Below are 16,933 nucleotides of genomic sequence, written 5' to 3' on the forward strand. Positions count from 1 at the left end.
TGAAGGATCTTTATTATTATACACAATAACCAATTATTAATATACAAAATCATAACCAAAACACCTAAGCATTAGCTGGCATACGAGATAATAAATCAAAACTACCTGTACCAACACCTGCTAATTTACCCAACACGATTCTAGCTGAAGGACTTTCTAATTCTTCACGTTCACTATCCAAGACAGCTTTAGTTAAGAATTGACATGTTGTTTCATAAGACATCTTCATAAATGTTGAAGTAGATGAATCAATACCTTGACGGTTGAAAGCCAAATAAGTACCTTCTCTTGTCATCATATCACCAATCAAATCTAAATGACGACTACTAACTGAAATAGCATAACGACCGAAAACGTTACTGATTTCATTAACAATGGTATTTCTAGCAGCTTCAACACCATAAGTATGTAAGACAGCAGCAATATCATTTGAAGTGATACCATTAACATCAATGAAATCATCATAATCCCACATAGCATTGAAGTTAACACCTTCAGTGGTTAAAACACGTTTACCATTTTCTGGTTGTGGATGTAAACAACGACCAATACGTGGAACTTCTTTGACAACAACTTTACGACAAATATCTTCAACAATATTAACCATAAGTAATTTTTGTGTTTTAGCATCTAATTCTAGTTTAAAGTCACACCATTGACCATTTTCATCATCAAAGTTGAATTTAGTAATCAAATTATGAGCACCTAAAACTGCAGATTGACGATCACGAGCTGATTTTGATAATTCACCAGAGAATGTAGTATTAGCAGCAGCTTCATCATCTGAGTCTGAGTCTGAATCACTATCATTATCTGAATCTGAATCCATTTCTTCATCTGATGATTTTTCAGCGTTTCTCATAGTTTCAATTTCATCATCATCTGGTTCGTCATATGAAACTGATTGTTTACCTTTGGTACGTGATTTTTCATCATCAGCATCATCGTCATCATTATCATTGGATTTAGATGGAACACGGTCATCTGAAGTGATTTGTGATTGTGATTTTGGAACAGCTTTACCAATTTCTGGTAATGATTCTGAACCAACCTTCTTTTGTTTCTTCAATTCTTTAACAATTTGAGCTTCTAAAGTTTTTAAGAATGTACTAGTAATAACTTGTTCCAATTGTTCTTTAGAGACATCATATTCTTCATGATATTGTTTATTTTCAAAGAATTCGAAATGAATGGCGTATGAACGAGTTGGGTTACCATCTTCAGAATCACCTGAGGTTTCAGTAACAGTAACATGATCAACAAGTTCAGAGAAGACAACTTTAGCAATTGAACGACAGAATGCATCAGCTTGATCATCATTAACTTCATCTAATAATGGTAATGTCATTTGTGGTGTTTTAATAGCAGCAGAAGCAGTCATAATAATTTCTCTCATACGTGGAATACCTAAAGTAACATTAGCAGCACCGTGACCAGCGAAATGGAAAGTGTTTAATGTCATTTGTGTTGAAGGTTCACCAATAGATTGAGCAGCAATAATACCAACAGATTCACCTGGGTTAATTAATGAACGCATATATTTCAATTGCATTAAAGCACGGAATTTACTTTCAGATAAACCAGATTTAGTAAATAATTTTGGATTTTCTTCAATAAATGAATCTAATTTGTTTTGGAAAGTTTCAGAAACTGAACCCAAATATTTAGATGGGTTGTAAACTGATAATGTTGGATCATATTTAGTAGATTGAGCGAAATGTGGAATATCTTTGTTTTTCTTCATGTTCTTACGAACCTTCTTAGAATATTTGTTAGCACTTTCAGTATCCAAATGTTCAATCAATTCACCTGGTTTGTATTTAGTTAATAAAGCATCATAATTATCAATACAGAATTTGAATTGGTTCATGTGTGATTCTTTAGTAACATCAACAGCATCACCACCATACAAGAATTGTAACAAGCTACCATCACCATTTCTAACAGAGTTATCATATGAAACGTGAACACCTTCCAATTGTTTAGTCAAACAACGTTGTAAGTAACCAGATCTAGAAGTTTTAACAGCAGTATCAATAAGACCTTCACGACCAGCCATACAATGGAAATAATATTCTTGTGGTCTAATACCAGAATAGAAACGACCTTTAATATAACCACCAGCTCTAGCATCAGTTTCATAAGGTTTGAAAGAAGGTAAAGTTTTACCAGAAACCATAACTGGGACACGTCTACCTTCTAAAGCTTGTTGACCTAAAAGACACATAATTTGGGAAACATTAACATTTGAACCTTTAGCACCTGATAAGGCCATCGCTTGCATTGAATTGTATGGGAATCTCTTCATAGTACCTTCTGGAATAATTTTAGAGACAACTGAAGATGTAATAGCATTAACTTTAGATTGAGTAACAGCATCTAAAATACCAGCTTTGTTATCATCACGAGAAACTTCTTCTAAACGTTTCAATAATTCAGGATCATCATGTTTAGTAGATTTGTCTAAATTAGTAACTTCAGCAGCAGCTAAACGACCAACATCAACAGAAGTTAACAATATTTCATTTCTCCATTGGTTACCTTCAGCAGTTAAACGTAAATCATCCATACCACAAGTAAAAGCAGTTGATTGAATGTAATTTGTGAATAATCTACCCAAAACAGATAAAGCTTTACCAGCAACAGATGGACCATAAACTTCATGTAAAGAATGGACGATACCATATTGAGAAGCACCATATTGTGATTTATCCAAAATACCACATAATAAAGCACCATCTTTGAATAAAACTTCATTTTCTCTTGAACCTTGACCCCAGTATTCATTCTTAATTTTATTTTTAGATAATAAGTTGATACCTGGCATTGAAACAGGAGTAATGTTCAAAAGAACAGTTGTGATGATTTGTTTACCAGTCCATAATGGAACTGGTTTGAAAATTGCTGGTGGAACAGTAACTAATTTTGGTCTTGATGAATGACCATCTTCTGGACGAATACAACCGTAAACGTATTGTTGATATTCTTCTCTTGTGAAGAAACTGTCTTTATTTGTAATCCAAACACCAGCAGAAATATGATCTTGAATCAAACCTCTTAATGGTGAACCAGAAGTTGGAGTTAAATATTGAGAATCAGTATTTGCTAAATTCAAAGCTTCAGCTCTGGCATTTTCATTTTGTGGGAAATGCATATTCATTTCATCACCATCAAAATCAGCATTATAAGCATTGGTGTTAGCATAATGTAAACGTAAAGTCTTTTCACCTGGTAAAACTCTGACTTTATGACCCATCATAGAAGCTTTATGTAAAGTTGGTTGACGATTCATGATAACAATATCATTGTTTTTAATATGACGGAAAACTTTCTTGTTTAAAACATGACTTGCGTTACCAGATGGAGTTAACAATTGGTTAGCTAAAGCTTTACGTTGATCAGTAGTCATACCAATCAATGAAACTAAAGAACCATCTTCATTTTGAATTTGTGTAGCACCTGGCCATTTATCTGGACCATTAATAACAGCTTGACGTAATTCACCAGCATTATGAGATGTAACAGGTTCTGGGTAAGTTAATTTAACAGCAAAAACTGGTGGAACACCAATTTCATTAGTTTCAATATTTGGATCTGGTGAAATAACAGAACGAGCAGCATAGTTAACACGCTTACCCATCATATGTTTTCTGAATAAACCTTCTTTCTTTTCTAAAGCTTGTTTAATACCTGGAGCAGCAGTTCTAGCAGCATTGGCATTTTGATTTTTAGTAGAATCAATGAAAGCGTTGACATCATTTTGAATAGTAACAAAAGCATTCATTAATCTGTTGAAAGTGATTTTTCTTTCTTCCACTGTGATTTGATCTTTTTGAACTGTAGAGATTTGATCATTTAAATCTCTAATAAGTAATGAAGTATTTAAAATTTTTGATAACAATTCATTTTGTGAATTTTCATGGACTTCTTCACCTAATTTAGATGGTAAACGGAATCTAGTTGGTGGAACGACAACAGCTTGTAAAAAGAAAATATCTGAACTAACTTTTTCAGTTGATCTTGGTCTTGAATGGAATAAATAATGGAAAATGTTGTGTTCCTTTTTGAATAAAGCACGCATGATGTTTCTAACTTCTGAACTTAAAACATATTTAGAACCGGTAGTTCTCTTTGCAGGAGTTGAATCAACATCCATTTTATCACCACCTTTCGTTTTCAACATATCTTGACGAGCATGACCTTTAACTCTGTTGTTTAATTCTTGTTTTTCTTTCAATGGATTTTCAAAAAGCTTTGTGAAACCATCCTTACGGAAAGTTGGTGAAAACATGCTACAATTGGCACATTTTGGTCTTGATAAGATTTTTTTGTAAAACTCATGGATCAAATGTTTACGTTCTTCAGCAACAGTAGCAGTAATGATACCATTTTCTGAAGTTCTGCCTTCACTTAAAGCTTTAGCAATAGCAGTGTTGACGAAATCTTCTCTTTTAGCCATCAAATCTCTATCAGCTTGTGGATTTGCGGCTTCATTTGAGTTTTCTTCTTCAGCTTCATCATCATCATCAAGAGAAATACCTGCAGAGATGTTATCTAATTCATTCAACTCAAGTAATAAACCATATTGAATTAATTTCAATTTACATGCATAACGATGTGTTTCTATAGTTCTCAATCTAAAATTGTGACAGTATAAACATGCACTTCTTAAAAAGATGTATAATTGATTGAAAAATAATGGATTATAAACTGGGATTGGTAATTCAATGTGACCTTGATGACCAGGACAAAACTTATCATCTAAACCACATGTGGAACATAAGTTTCTCAAGAATGCACCCAAGGCAAGATCATATAAACCACCAGAGATTGGATGACCCAAATTATCAAAAACCGTTGGATTAGTGATTTGTTTGGCAGATAGTTTGCGGATTTCCTCTGCTGAAAGAATACCAAAGTCAACAGAGGTGATATCTGAACCGACTGGTTTGGAGATATCCATATTGACTAATGATGATTGACTAATCTGATCCTTATTTGGCTATGGTTTTATAAATCAAATGTATGTAATTCTGTTTATTTGGGTAGAAAAAATTTCAAGACCTTATTATCTGCAGGAAAAAAAAATTTAGCAGACGGGTAACCTCATCGCGATCGGCCGAAAGTCTGAAATTGATGATTGTGATGGGAATTGTAAGGATATAGAGATTTTTAAAAGATATTTAGTTAGAATCATCTTAACTCCTTTATCTTACAAGTTTTCAGTGTGATCAATCCCCATCTAGGTGTAAAGATCTCAATATTTTGTGTTATTCAGCTGTTTCTACCCTCGATTATATAGAAATGATTCCAAATTCGCGGCCTCGGATTTAGAATTCTCGAATCTTTGCTAAGAAAAAATCTTTGGATCAAACTGTTGTTTACATACTAGAAAAGCTGAAATATCACAACAAACGTCAGACATTCTTGTGGCTCAGTGGACTGTTCATTCATTACTCTCAGTATCATATTATCTCCCTTTGATTTGATCTCGTTGGTTTCAGATTTTTAGATCACAATTGGCTGGATAATATCGGTTCATTTTCAAACAATAACACTGAGTAGGATATTCATTCAATCAATAGAGAAACACTAGATGTTTGGATCCTCAAATACCAATTCTGGATTCGGTTCTGGGTTTGGTGTTAAACCAAGTGGATTTGGAAGTAGTACGCCACAAAATAACAACACTACAGGTGGTCTTTTTGGAAATAGTAAACCTTCTTCAGGTTTTAGTTTTGGTTCAGGTCAAACAAATAATGCTACATCTGGATTTGGTTCAAACAACGCGACACCATTGAGTGCTAACAAACCAGCTACTGGTGGTCTTTTTGGTAACAGTGCAAGTAATACAAGTGGCACAGGATCTGGTCTTTTTGGTAATAACAACAACACAACTTCAACTGGTCAAACTGGTGGTGGTTTGTTTGGAAACAATAATAATAATAATAATAATACCAATCAAGCAAGTGGTGGTGGTCTATTCGGTAATAACTCAACACAATCAAACACAACCACTGGAGGTGGTCTATTCGGAAACTCAGCTAACAATAATACCAATAGTGGAGGTGGTTTGTTTGGAAATACATCCAATACCAACACTGGTGGTGGATTATTTGGAAATTCATCAACTACAAATAATGCTCCTAAACCAAATACTGGCTTCTCATTATTTGGAAACTCATCATCTACATCACAAGCACCAAAACCAGGTTTATTTGGAAGTAATTCCAATACAACTACACAACCATCAACCGGATTATTTGGATCAAATAACAATACATCAGCACCTGGATCTTCACTGTTTTCAGGTTCAAACAACAATCAATTGAACCAAAATACAAGTACACCACCAGCCAAACAATACAATTTCAAAGATTTACCAAAATCAATTACAGAATCTGCAAAAGCTTCAAAACATCCATTGAGTAACAATGTCGCAACTAGAAAGAGAACTTCATCAAATAGCTCGGGATCTTCAGTGAGTGCTCCTCAAGGCCAAAGATCTGGAATTCTCGAAAGATTAAGCACAAGATTCAGTACTTTAAAATCACAAGCTCGTTATGATTCTGAAGGGCTTTTCTCTCCAAAAAAAGATCTGTTACATTCTGCCCTCCCAAATGATAATCAAGAAGCAACATCAACAAAATTATTCGTTAGACCATTCAGTACAACCACACATAATCCAAGATCATCTACAAATGCTACACGCAGAAGAATCCTGACAACAGAATATTTGAAATTAAAAGTTGATCCAAGTAGAAGTGAATCAAGAAGATTGAAAATTTTTGGTGAAACAGGTGGTGCCAAAAAGATTAGAGTGTTAGGACGTGAAGATGAAAATACAATTGATTGGGAAGTTAATGGATCAGTTGTATCTAATGATGAAAATCCAGTTGAAACTAAAACCAATGAAAAAGATGAACTAATAGAAGAAAGTAATGGTGATCAAGATAATAAGAAAACTGAAAATGTATCAGAAGGCATCAAAAATGCTTCTAACGATGACGAATATTGGTGTTCACCTTCAATTGATGAATTAGCAAACCTGCAACTAAGACAACTTGCTGAAATTTCAGATTTTACAATTGGTAGAAAAGGTTATGGTTCCATTAGTTTTGATCTTCCAGTTGATTTAACTGCATTTGCATCAGATTTATCTGGTCATTTATTTGGTAACGTTGTCAAATTCAACAAAAACAGAACAGTTGAAGTTTATCCAAATGACAAAATTCCATTAGGTTCAGGTCTGAATGTTCCTGCTACAATCACTTTGGAAAAATGTTTCCCAACTAGTAGAAAAGGAAGACATGCTAAGCCTGAAGATACAACCACTAAAGATTTAGAACTTAGATTATTCATTAGAAAATTAAAGGAGTTGAAAGATATGGAATTTGTTACATATGATCCATTTTCAGGTGCATGGACTTTTAAAGTTAAACATTTCAGTATTTGGGGTTTAGTTAATGAAGATGATGATGTTGTTGATGTTGATTCTGAAGTGGAAACTTTGAAAAATCAAACAAGAGAAGCTGAGACCAAAAAGGAAAATGCTGTATCTGTTAATCCAATTGAGAATACAAATAAACTTAGCAGTATCCAACACCCAAACCCTTTCAAATCTAGAAATTTAGCTGAAGATACTTTTTTATTCAAGAAGCAAAAAATTGATGACTCTTTTGATTTCGATACTACAGATCTTATGCCAGGAAGTTTTATTTCTGGTCAAACATATGATTTGATCCGTACTCAACAAGAAAAACCAGAAGATGTAAACGAATCACCTTCTCCAATTCTTTCTGATGATGATGATGATAGTGTTACAATCCGTGACAATGGTGCAGTTGTTCCAATTGGTCTTGTCCATGGCGATGAATCATTTATCAATGGTGAAGATGATTATTCAATGAATGAAGATCCAGATATTTTAGATGAAAAACAATATGAACCTATTGATGTCGATCAAGAAGATTTCAGACAACTTGAAGTTGATCCAAAATTAGCTGTTGCAGATGATTGGAATGAACAATTAAAGCTTTCTGCTAGAGCTGATTCAGTATATGCTGCTGATGAATTCAAAAATTCAAAACAAATAAAAGACTCTTTGAATAGAGGGTTAACACCTGGTGATTTAGATAATTTAATCTTTGGTGATTTTAAAAAGATCATTGAAGCACAAAAAAAAATTAAAAAGGAATTAAGATTTGAAAATTATAATTTTTCACATTATACTAATGAAGCAAAATTACTTGTTAGAGATTCAAAAAGTGCTTCATTCGTTAAAGAAAAACAATTAGATGAAGAATTTGGTAATATCAATAAAGAAACTCTAAGAAGTATTTATCAAAAACATTTGAATTTATCCAAGATCATTACAAGACCAAATAAAATTCCAAAAGTTGTTAAAAACTCAGATCTAACGTTTGATTTCATTGTTGATGCTTTCAAAGGTGATTCCAAAAACAAAGAAAAGTCAATCTGGACTTTATCATCTATATTATTTGACACTAATAATCTTTTAACTGCCGAGTTATCAAAAATTGATGATACTGAGGTTGTTAATAAAGTTATCGAAGTTAAACGCAGAGAAAATTTAGTTGAATGGATTAAAAATGAAATTCAATTGGATATTAAATCCAAAATTCAACAAATCGAAGATTTTTCAGAACAAATCTTTTTACATCTTGTTATTTTTGATATTTCAAGTGCTGCTAAATTAGCAATCAATACAAGTAATCCATATCTTTCAGTTTTGATATCACTTTTAGGTTCAAATGATCCAAATGTTAAATTTAGTGCTGCTAAACAAATTGAAGAATGGAAAAAAAATGCCGTGTTACAAACCATTCCAAAAGGTATACTAAAAATTTATTATCTGTTGAAAGGTGATGTTTTAACTAAGGATCCAATTGCCAAATTATCTGAAGGTTTATCATGGAAAGCAAGATTAGGTCTTTCATTATTTTACGGTGATACCAATGAAAGTATAGCTACTTCAATCACAACTTTTGTTGCATCAAGTCCATCAGATATCAAAGGTGAAGATGAAATTTATTTCAATTTACTCAAATTGTTTGTGCATAAAACTAATGATAAATATCCTATTAGTTCGATCATTTCAGCATTAAAACCATCAAAAACACTTGATGTTAGATTCCAATGGTATATATATGAAATCTTAATAAGATCAACTGAACAATTGAACTTTAAGAGATCTGTTGAATTTGGTGATCAATTGGTATTACTTTTCGCTGAACAATTACAAGCTGTTGAACTTTGGGAAGAAGCACTTTTCGTTTTAGCACATTTGAATAATGATTATGCAGCTGAACATCATGTTAAAAGTCTTTTAACAAGAAAGATTGAAGTATTCAATAAAGATACATTCCTAATAGAGAGATTAGTTGATCAACTACGAGTTCCAAAATCACTCATATCAGAAGCTAATGCTCTTTATAATAGATATATTGGTAATCATTGGGATGAAGCTTCATTCTTATTAGATGCTGGTAAATACGAAGATGCTCATAGTACAATTGTTAGTAATGTTGCACCATTAGCTGTTATAAATAATGGACCACAATTAGAAAAATTAGGTGAGCTCATTCGCAGATTCCCAAAATCAAAACATATTTCAAATTGGAGTAATGGATTGGAAATTTATAAAAATTATTTGGATTTGATAAATAAAGATACTGATAAATCATTAAAATTCTTAGCTGATAATTTACAATCATTAGAACAAACCACATTCCATATTAAAGTTGCTATCAGACTAATAGCCAAAGTTGTTGCAGAAAAAATCACAACAAATGCAGAAATCAAAGATAGTAAAGTTCCAGTTAAACAAATTTTAAAATTACCACTTGGTGAAGGTGAATCACAATTTTATGCTGCACCATTAGTATTGAAAGAAATTAAAGGAAGATTTTTGAAAGGTGCATGAACTCTGTTTTAAGATACCATGTATATTTTATGTATAATAAAAATGAAGTTAGATTAATCTACAATTAGCATTATAAAAGTTTATTGATAGATCACATATGTAGCTTTTCTACAATTAATAGATTTAATTATCAAACCAAAACACCATTGTATTAATTATGAATGACCCTAAATATATATATATAACATTAAATAATCTAAAGATAAAAAGTTTGTAAAATATGCTTAACCATGAATATATAAAAATTTGTACTTATGCATTTTCAACAGAATCTATAAGAGCTTCAACAACATCCAAAATAGCAGTTGAAGCTGGGGAATCAGGATAAAGATCAAGGAAACTTTCACCTGAGTCACATGCTTTACCAATTCTTGGATCTAATGGAACTGAACCTAAGAATGGAATATTTAATTCTTCAGCTAATGCTTTACCACCACCAGTAGTTGCTCTGAATATTTGTGATTCACCTTTACAATTTGGACAAACAAATCCAGACATATTCTCCACTATTCCTAAGACTTTAATGTTTGCCTTACGACAAAAATCAATTTCTTTTCTAACATCTAGTAATGCAACTTCTTGTGGAGTAGTAACGATTAATGCACCATCTATACCTGATTCTTTTAAATATGTATTTACTGAAATATGTTCATCTGATGTACCTGGAGGTGTATCAACAATCAAATAATCTAATCTACCCCAATCGACATCTTTTAAAAATTGTTTAATTAATCCATTTTTCTTTGCACCTCTCCAAATAATTGCTGAATCAGATTCTGGTAACATAAATCCAATGGACATCATACCCAAATTATCATTAACATAAACTGGAGTCCAACCAGAATTGGATTCATGAATTGTTTCACCTTCTGCACCAAGCATTCTGGGTAGTGAAGGACCACAAATATCTAAATCCATAGCACCAACTTCTAAATCAGGATCAGCAGCTAATGCCCATGATAACATTGATGTGAAAGTTGATTTACCAACACCACCTTTCCCTGAAAGGACTAAAATCTTATGATCTATACTGGCTAATCTTTGATTTATAAGTGGGATATCAGGATCTGGACCTTTTGGTAAAGATTCACAAATATCTTTATTAGCACAACCTTCACAAGCATCACCTTTACCAGCATTTTCTGATTCAGGACCAGGACAGTGTTCTGGCTCTGGGGCTTTCAAGTGTGGGTTGTCTAGTTGCTCTATTCCTTTATTTACCCGCGTCTCGACGGCTATCATCTTTTATGAGTTAATCTATTGTTTCTCAATGGTTGTAGAGATGGCAAAACAGTTTCAATTAAGTACTCGTTTTATCACTTATTAATTTATCGCATTGCTTACAAACCAAAAGAAAAAAAAAAAAGCTTCGCGAAACTTCGAGATAAAAGAAAAGTTTTGAAATTTACTATTATTGGAGATATCTCTTTAACTAGGAAAATGAAGGTATAGTTAATTGTGATCAATTACTACTATGAATTCAAGGATTCTAATGATACTAATATTGCACAACTTTATGTTTTCGACCAAATCAGGTAATATCTTGACTTCCGCATCCGGTAATTTCTGGCACCAGTGTATAGAAATTGCATCGCGCTCGACAACAAATTTCAATTCGCAAGAAAACAATTTAATCTTTATAACTTTTATTAGTTAAATTGTATAAATCACTTGAAAGTTGATATTTCGAGGAATTTATTGGTATATTACGGTTCACTGCTGGTTCAGATTTCAAATTTGACGCGTTTTTTGGTGATTTTTATTTAGAGATCGCATACACGCTAAACCAAAATTAGTATTATATCAAAGCATAAAGACGCGATGAGTGCTGAAAATGTTCAATTAGGTGCCAATGGTGCTGCTAGAGACGAATCTGCTGGTCCAGTTCTACCAACTCCAGACTACGAAGAATCACCAGCTCCTGTTGAATTTGACTTGAAATCATTAAGTGAAAAGCAAAAGACTTATTTTGTTGATCAAAGCAAATCAAAATTCAATGTTGAAGAAACTGCAAAGAGATTTAAATATTTATTAGGTTTGACAGATTTATTTTCACATTTCATCAATAATAAAGCTGAAAAAGATCCAAGATTCCGTCAAGTATTAAATATAATTGAAGAAGATAAGTTAAAATCTAAAAAATCTAAATCAACCAATAATAGAAGACGTAAGACTGAAAAAGAGGAAGATGCTGAGTTATTACAAGATGAAGAAGATGAAAATAATGTTATCACTGAATTTGCTGAAAGTCCAGCTTACGTGCAAGGTGAATTAAGATCATATCAAATTGCTGGTTTGAATTGGTTAATATCATTACATGAAAATAACATTTCAGGTATCTTGGCAGATGAAATGGGGTTAGGTAAAACTTTACAAACTATTTCATTTTTAGGTTATCTTCGTTATATCAGAAATATACAAGGTCCACATTTAGTTGTCGTTCCAAAATCTACTTTAGATAACTGGGCCAGAGAATTTGCTAAATGGACACCAGATGTTAATGCATTCGTTTTACAAGGTGATAAAGAACAAAGAGCTGATATTGTGAAAAATAAGTTATACGCTTGTGATTTTGATGTTTGCATCACCTCATATGAAATTGTTATTAAAGAAAAAGCTCATTTTAGAAAATTTGATTGGCAATATATCATTATTGATGAAGCTCATAGAATTAAAAATGAAGAATCCATGTTATCACAAATCATTCGTATGTTCCATTCAAAAAATAGATTACTTATTACTGGTACACCATTACAAAACAATTTACATGAATTATGGGCACTTTTAAATTTCATTTTACCAGATGTTTTCTCTGATTCTGAAGCTTTTGATCAATGGTTTATTGCATCAAATGAAGCAACACCAGATCCAGATTCTGATAAGGCAACAAATGAATCTAATAAACAAGATCAAGTCGTTCAACAACTTCATAAAGTTTTAAAACCATTTTTATTACGTCGTATCAAAAATGATGTTGAAAAATCTTTATTACCTAAAAAGGAAGTCAATTTATATATTGGTATGTCTGAAATGCAAAGAAAATGGTATCAAAGTATTTTAGAAAAAGATATTGATGCTGTTAATGGTGCTAATGGTAAACGTGAATCCAAAACAAGATTATTAAACATTGTGATGCAATTAAGAAAATGCTGTAATCATCCTTATCTTTTTGAAGGTGCTGAACCAGGTCCACCATATACAACTGATGAACATTTAGTTTATAATGCACAGAAGTTAAAAGTTTTAGATAAATTATTGAAAAAATTGAAAAAAGAAGGTTCAAGAGTTTTAATTTTCAGTCAAATGTCTCGTTTATTAGATATTTTAGAAGATTATTGTAATTTTAGAGATTATCAATATTGTCGTATTGATGGTCAAACTGATCATAGTGATAGAATTAAAGCAATTGATGAATATAATGCACCAGATTCTGAGAAATTTGTGTTTTTATTAACAACAAGAGCTGGTGGGTTAGGTATCAATTTAACTTCTGCTGATGTTGTTGTCTTGTATGATTCTGATTGGAATCCACAAGCTGATTTACAAGCTATGGATAGAGCTCATAGAATTGGTCAAACTAAACAAGTTAAAGTTTTCAGATTAGTTACTGAAAATGCTATTGAAGAAAAAGTTTTAGAAAGAGCTACACAAAAATTAAGATTAGATCAATTGGTTATTCAACAAGGTCGTAATGCCGGTAATACTCAAGCTCAATCAGCTAAGGGTAATTCTAAAGATGATTTGTTAAATATGATTCAATTTGGTGCTTCAGATGTTTTCAATAGTACTTCAAATGGTGATGCAGGTGATGATGATTTTGATCTTGATGCTATTTTAGAAAAATCTGAATCTAAAACATCTAAATTATCAGAACGTTATTCTAAATTAGGTTTAGATGAATTACAAAAATTTGCATCTGATTCAGCTTATGAATGGAATGGTGAAGATTTTAAGAAAAAAGATACAGGTAATAAGATTGCCAATTTAACATGGATTAATCCTGCAAAGAGAGAACGTAAAGAAAATTATTCTATTGATATGTACTATAAAGATGTTTTACATACAGGTGGTAGAACTTCAAATGATAAAAAGGGACCAAAAGCTCCAAGACAACCAAATATTTTTGATCATCAATTTTATCCTATTAAATTACAAGAAATTTTTGATCGTGAAAAGGCTTATTATAAAAAAACAATTGGTTATAAAGTTCCATTACCTGAAGGTCCAGATTCTGAATTTGAACAAAGAGAAGCTGAACAAAGATTATTACAATTGGAAATTAAGAATTCTACACCATTGACTGAAGAAGAAGAAGCTGAAAAAGCAGAATTATTAACACAAGGTTATGGTAATTGGACAAGAAGAGAATTTACACAATTTATTCAAGTTTGTGCCAAGTTTGGTCGTAATTCAATTAGTGCTATTGCAACTGAATTCCCAGATAAAACTATTGATGAAGTTCGTGATTATGCTAAGGCATTTTGGGAAAACTATAATCAAATTGATGGATTTGAACGTTATATTTCACAAATTGAAAATGGTGAAGATAAAATTAGAAAAGGTAAATTACAAAAAGAATGTTTAAGAATCAAATTAAGTGAATATTCAAATCCTTTACATGATTTAACATTAAAATTCCCACCAGCAACAACTAATCGTCGTGTTTTCTCAGAGGAAGAAGATAGATATATATTAGTTCAACTTTATAGATTTGGTTTAGATAGAGTTGATTTATTTGAACGTATTAGAGATGGTATTAGATCATCACCATTATTTAGATTTGATTTTTTCTTTCAATCAAGAACAACTGCTGAATTATCAAGAAGGGCACAAACATTATTAGCTTGTGTTGTTAAAGAAATTGAAGGTGGTAATAAAGTTAATAATAAAAAACGTTCAGGTGGTGATGAATTCGATGATGAATATGAACCAAAGAAAGCTCGTGGTAAAAATTCAAAAGGTGGAAGAAAATGAAAACCTTTGATATTCTTTTTTATGAATAAATGTACTATATATATACAAAAACAATTAATTATTTGTTTCATTATAGTATTATAGTAGTGTTTATGTGTGTAATTGTTTCCCTTGATGTTTGAAATCCTGAAAATCTACATAATTAACTTTGATTGTTTCAGTGTATATTCAATCTAATACATTATAAATAATAATATGCATTTCTCTGTCATTGCATATAAATAATCCGTGACATCACTTATCAGAAAAGTTGTAGCCTAACTTTTCTTGCAGTTCACTTGATTTGAACTCAACTGTGGTATCACTGTGAATGTCTCAAACTCTATGTTCTATTAGCATTGAAAATAGTTGATCGTGAAGAGCGATTGTAAAAATAAGTTTTAAGCAAAAACTTTGATCGGGTACTTATTCTCTAGAGATGAAATGGTTAAATCATAGAAAAGCTATCGATCTTTTGGAAAAACCTGTCTAATTCCTCAATTTTCTTTCTATAAATTGATTTTTGATATTGATCACTTTGATATTGGATGATCATCTAAATGTACACTATACGATGAATATCAGCTTTATCAATATGTTGTCTATTTTTCCCCTTTGCAGCATTAATCTGTTCATCTTTTAAATATTTTTGTATATCACCTTCAATTTTATTTGAAACTTTTTGTAGAGTTGAATATCTATAAAGTATTTCACCATCTCTACCAATTAAAAATTTTTCAAAATTCCATTTAACTCTTTTAGTATTTAACCAACCATGTTTTTGTTCTTTTAAAAATTTAAAAACTTCATTTTGATTTTTACCATTAACTTTTATTTTACTCATTATTGGGAATGAAACATTATATTTTAAACGACAATTATCTGCAACATATTCATCTGAACCTTTAACTTCTTGATGGAAAGAATCTGAAGGGAATGCTAAGATTGTGAATCCAATATGTTTATAACGTTGATAAAGATCTTCCAATTGTCTTAATTGATATGAAGAAACACATTGAGTAGCTGTATTAACCACAAGGACAATTTTACCTTTAAAAGTATGGAAATAAATTGGTTCATTATTTGAATCATAACAATATAGATCATGGAAATTTAATTCTTGTGAATCTTTGACTCGATTACTTATTTGACTTGAACGTTTTCTTTGTTCAATTTCACCTAAAGTAGGTAATAATTCTTTATAAACATCATTTAAATCAACATCTTGATGTTGTTCATAAACTGTCTCTTCAGATGCTGCAAAAGTCATATGTTTATCATCAACTGGTAACTTTGAAGTCATTGTATAATATATTTGATATGGTCAGTTTCAAATATAAATGAAATAACAATTGCTTATAATAACAATTTAGAAGGGAACTGTTTGTTTTTATAGATTTCCACTTTTTGAACCTGTCAATTATATAAAATTTTAATTTCGTGTTGATTACCTTTTATTTAAGTTAAAGGTATAAAAGATCCAAAAGGGAATTTCTGTAATAAACAATTATATGTACCTACCTGACTTAAATACCGTACATTAATCTGCGTTTTGAGTGCATGTTTATACTTTAAAATGATTTATTTTAGTGCGTAGATTTTCGGTAAAGTTCAAATAAAGTCTGTAAATGGATAATTTGTACATCTTGCAAGTGAAAATTGTGAAAAAGCCTGTGAAAGTTTGAACTTTTCACTCTAAACCCTTAATAGAATACTATTCCTTAAGGCTTTAAGTGTTCAAGGCATTGATTGAAACAAGAGCCCGAAGCAGAGCGTGCTAAACCTGTGAGATGAGCCGTTTCAGAACCTACTTTATAGCCATTTGAGTCCTTAATCTTGATTGTATTCAAGGACCATTAAAACCAGTTGTCAAACATTCTAAATAACCGGGCCAGAACTTCAGATAGCAAGTGTGCAACATTCTCTAGGTATGCCAACTGTGTTTACAGAAGCAAGATCCGTTATAAAAATGTTCGTAGTTAATGCTAGAATCAGTAAGTATTATGAGTATACATTGCTGATCAATTCATGGAT

At 31.5% G+C, this 16,933-nt stretch overlaps 5 protein-coding genes across 5 annotated transcripts; 2 read left to right on the plus strand and 3 right to left on the minus strand.

The window, feature by feature from the left end:
- Positions 1–64: 64 nt before the first annotated feature.
- Positions 65–4,963, minus strand: RPA190 (DNA-directed RNA polymerase I core subunit RPA190; the record flags this gene model as incomplete). Its single annotated transcript, XM_011279306.1, has 1 exon — positions 65–4,963. One exon carries the CDS (start codon positions 4,961–4,963, stop codon positions 65–67), a length of 4,899 nt encoding a protein of 1,632 aa, XP_011277608.1.
- Positions 4,964–5,596: 633 nt separating this feature from the next.
- NUP145 (nucleocytoplasmic transporter NUP145) lies at positions 5,597–9,946 on the plus strand (the record flags this gene model as incomplete). Its single annotated transcript, XM_011279307.1, has 1 exon — positions 5,597–9,946. One exon carries the CDS (start codon positions 5,597–5,599, stop codon positions 9,944–9,946), a length of 4,350 nt encoding a protein of 1,449 aa, XP_011277609.1.
- A 252-nt stretch (positions 9,947–10,198) lies between these two features.
- NBP35 (Fe-S cluster-binding ATPase) lies at positions 10,199–11,188 on the minus strand (the record flags this gene model as incomplete). Its single annotated transcript, XM_011279308.1, has 1 exon — positions 10,199–11,188. One exon carries the CDS (start codon positions 11,186–11,188, stop codon positions 10,199–10,201), a length of 990 nt encoding a protein of 329 aa, XP_011277610.1.
- A 579-nt stretch (positions 11,189–11,767) lies between these two features.
- Positions 11,768–14,920, plus strand: ISW1 (chromatin-remodeling ATPase ISW1; the record flags this gene model as incomplete). Its single annotated transcript, XM_011279309.1, has 1 exon — positions 11,768–14,920. The coding sequence occupies one exon, from the start codon at positions 11,768–11,770 to the stop codon at positions 14,918–14,920; it is 3,153 nt and encodes a 1,050-aa protein (XP_011277611.1).
- Positions 14,921–15,455: 535 nt separating this feature from the next.
- Positions 15,456–16,202, minus strand: BN7_86 (glutathione peroxidase; the record flags this gene model as incomplete). The annotated part of the gene is made up of 1 exon (XM_011279310.1): positions 15,456–16,202. The coding sequence occupies one exon, from the start codon at positions 16,200–16,202 to the stop codon at positions 15,456–15,458; it is 747 nt and encodes a 248-aa protein (XP_011277612.1).
- Between the last annotated feature and the right edge of the window lie 731 nt (positions 16,203–16,933).

This window comes from Wickerhamomyces ciferrii, contig 00001 (assembly GCF_000313485.1).
Source record: "Wickerhamomyces ciferrii WGS project CAIF00000000 data, strain NRRL Y-1031 F-60-10, contig 00001, whole genome shotgun sequence".
Classification (NCBI taxonomy): domain Eukaryota; kingdom Fungi; phylum Ascomycota; class Saccharomycetes; order Phaffomycetales; family Wickerhamomycetaceae; genus Hansenula; species Hansenula ciferrii.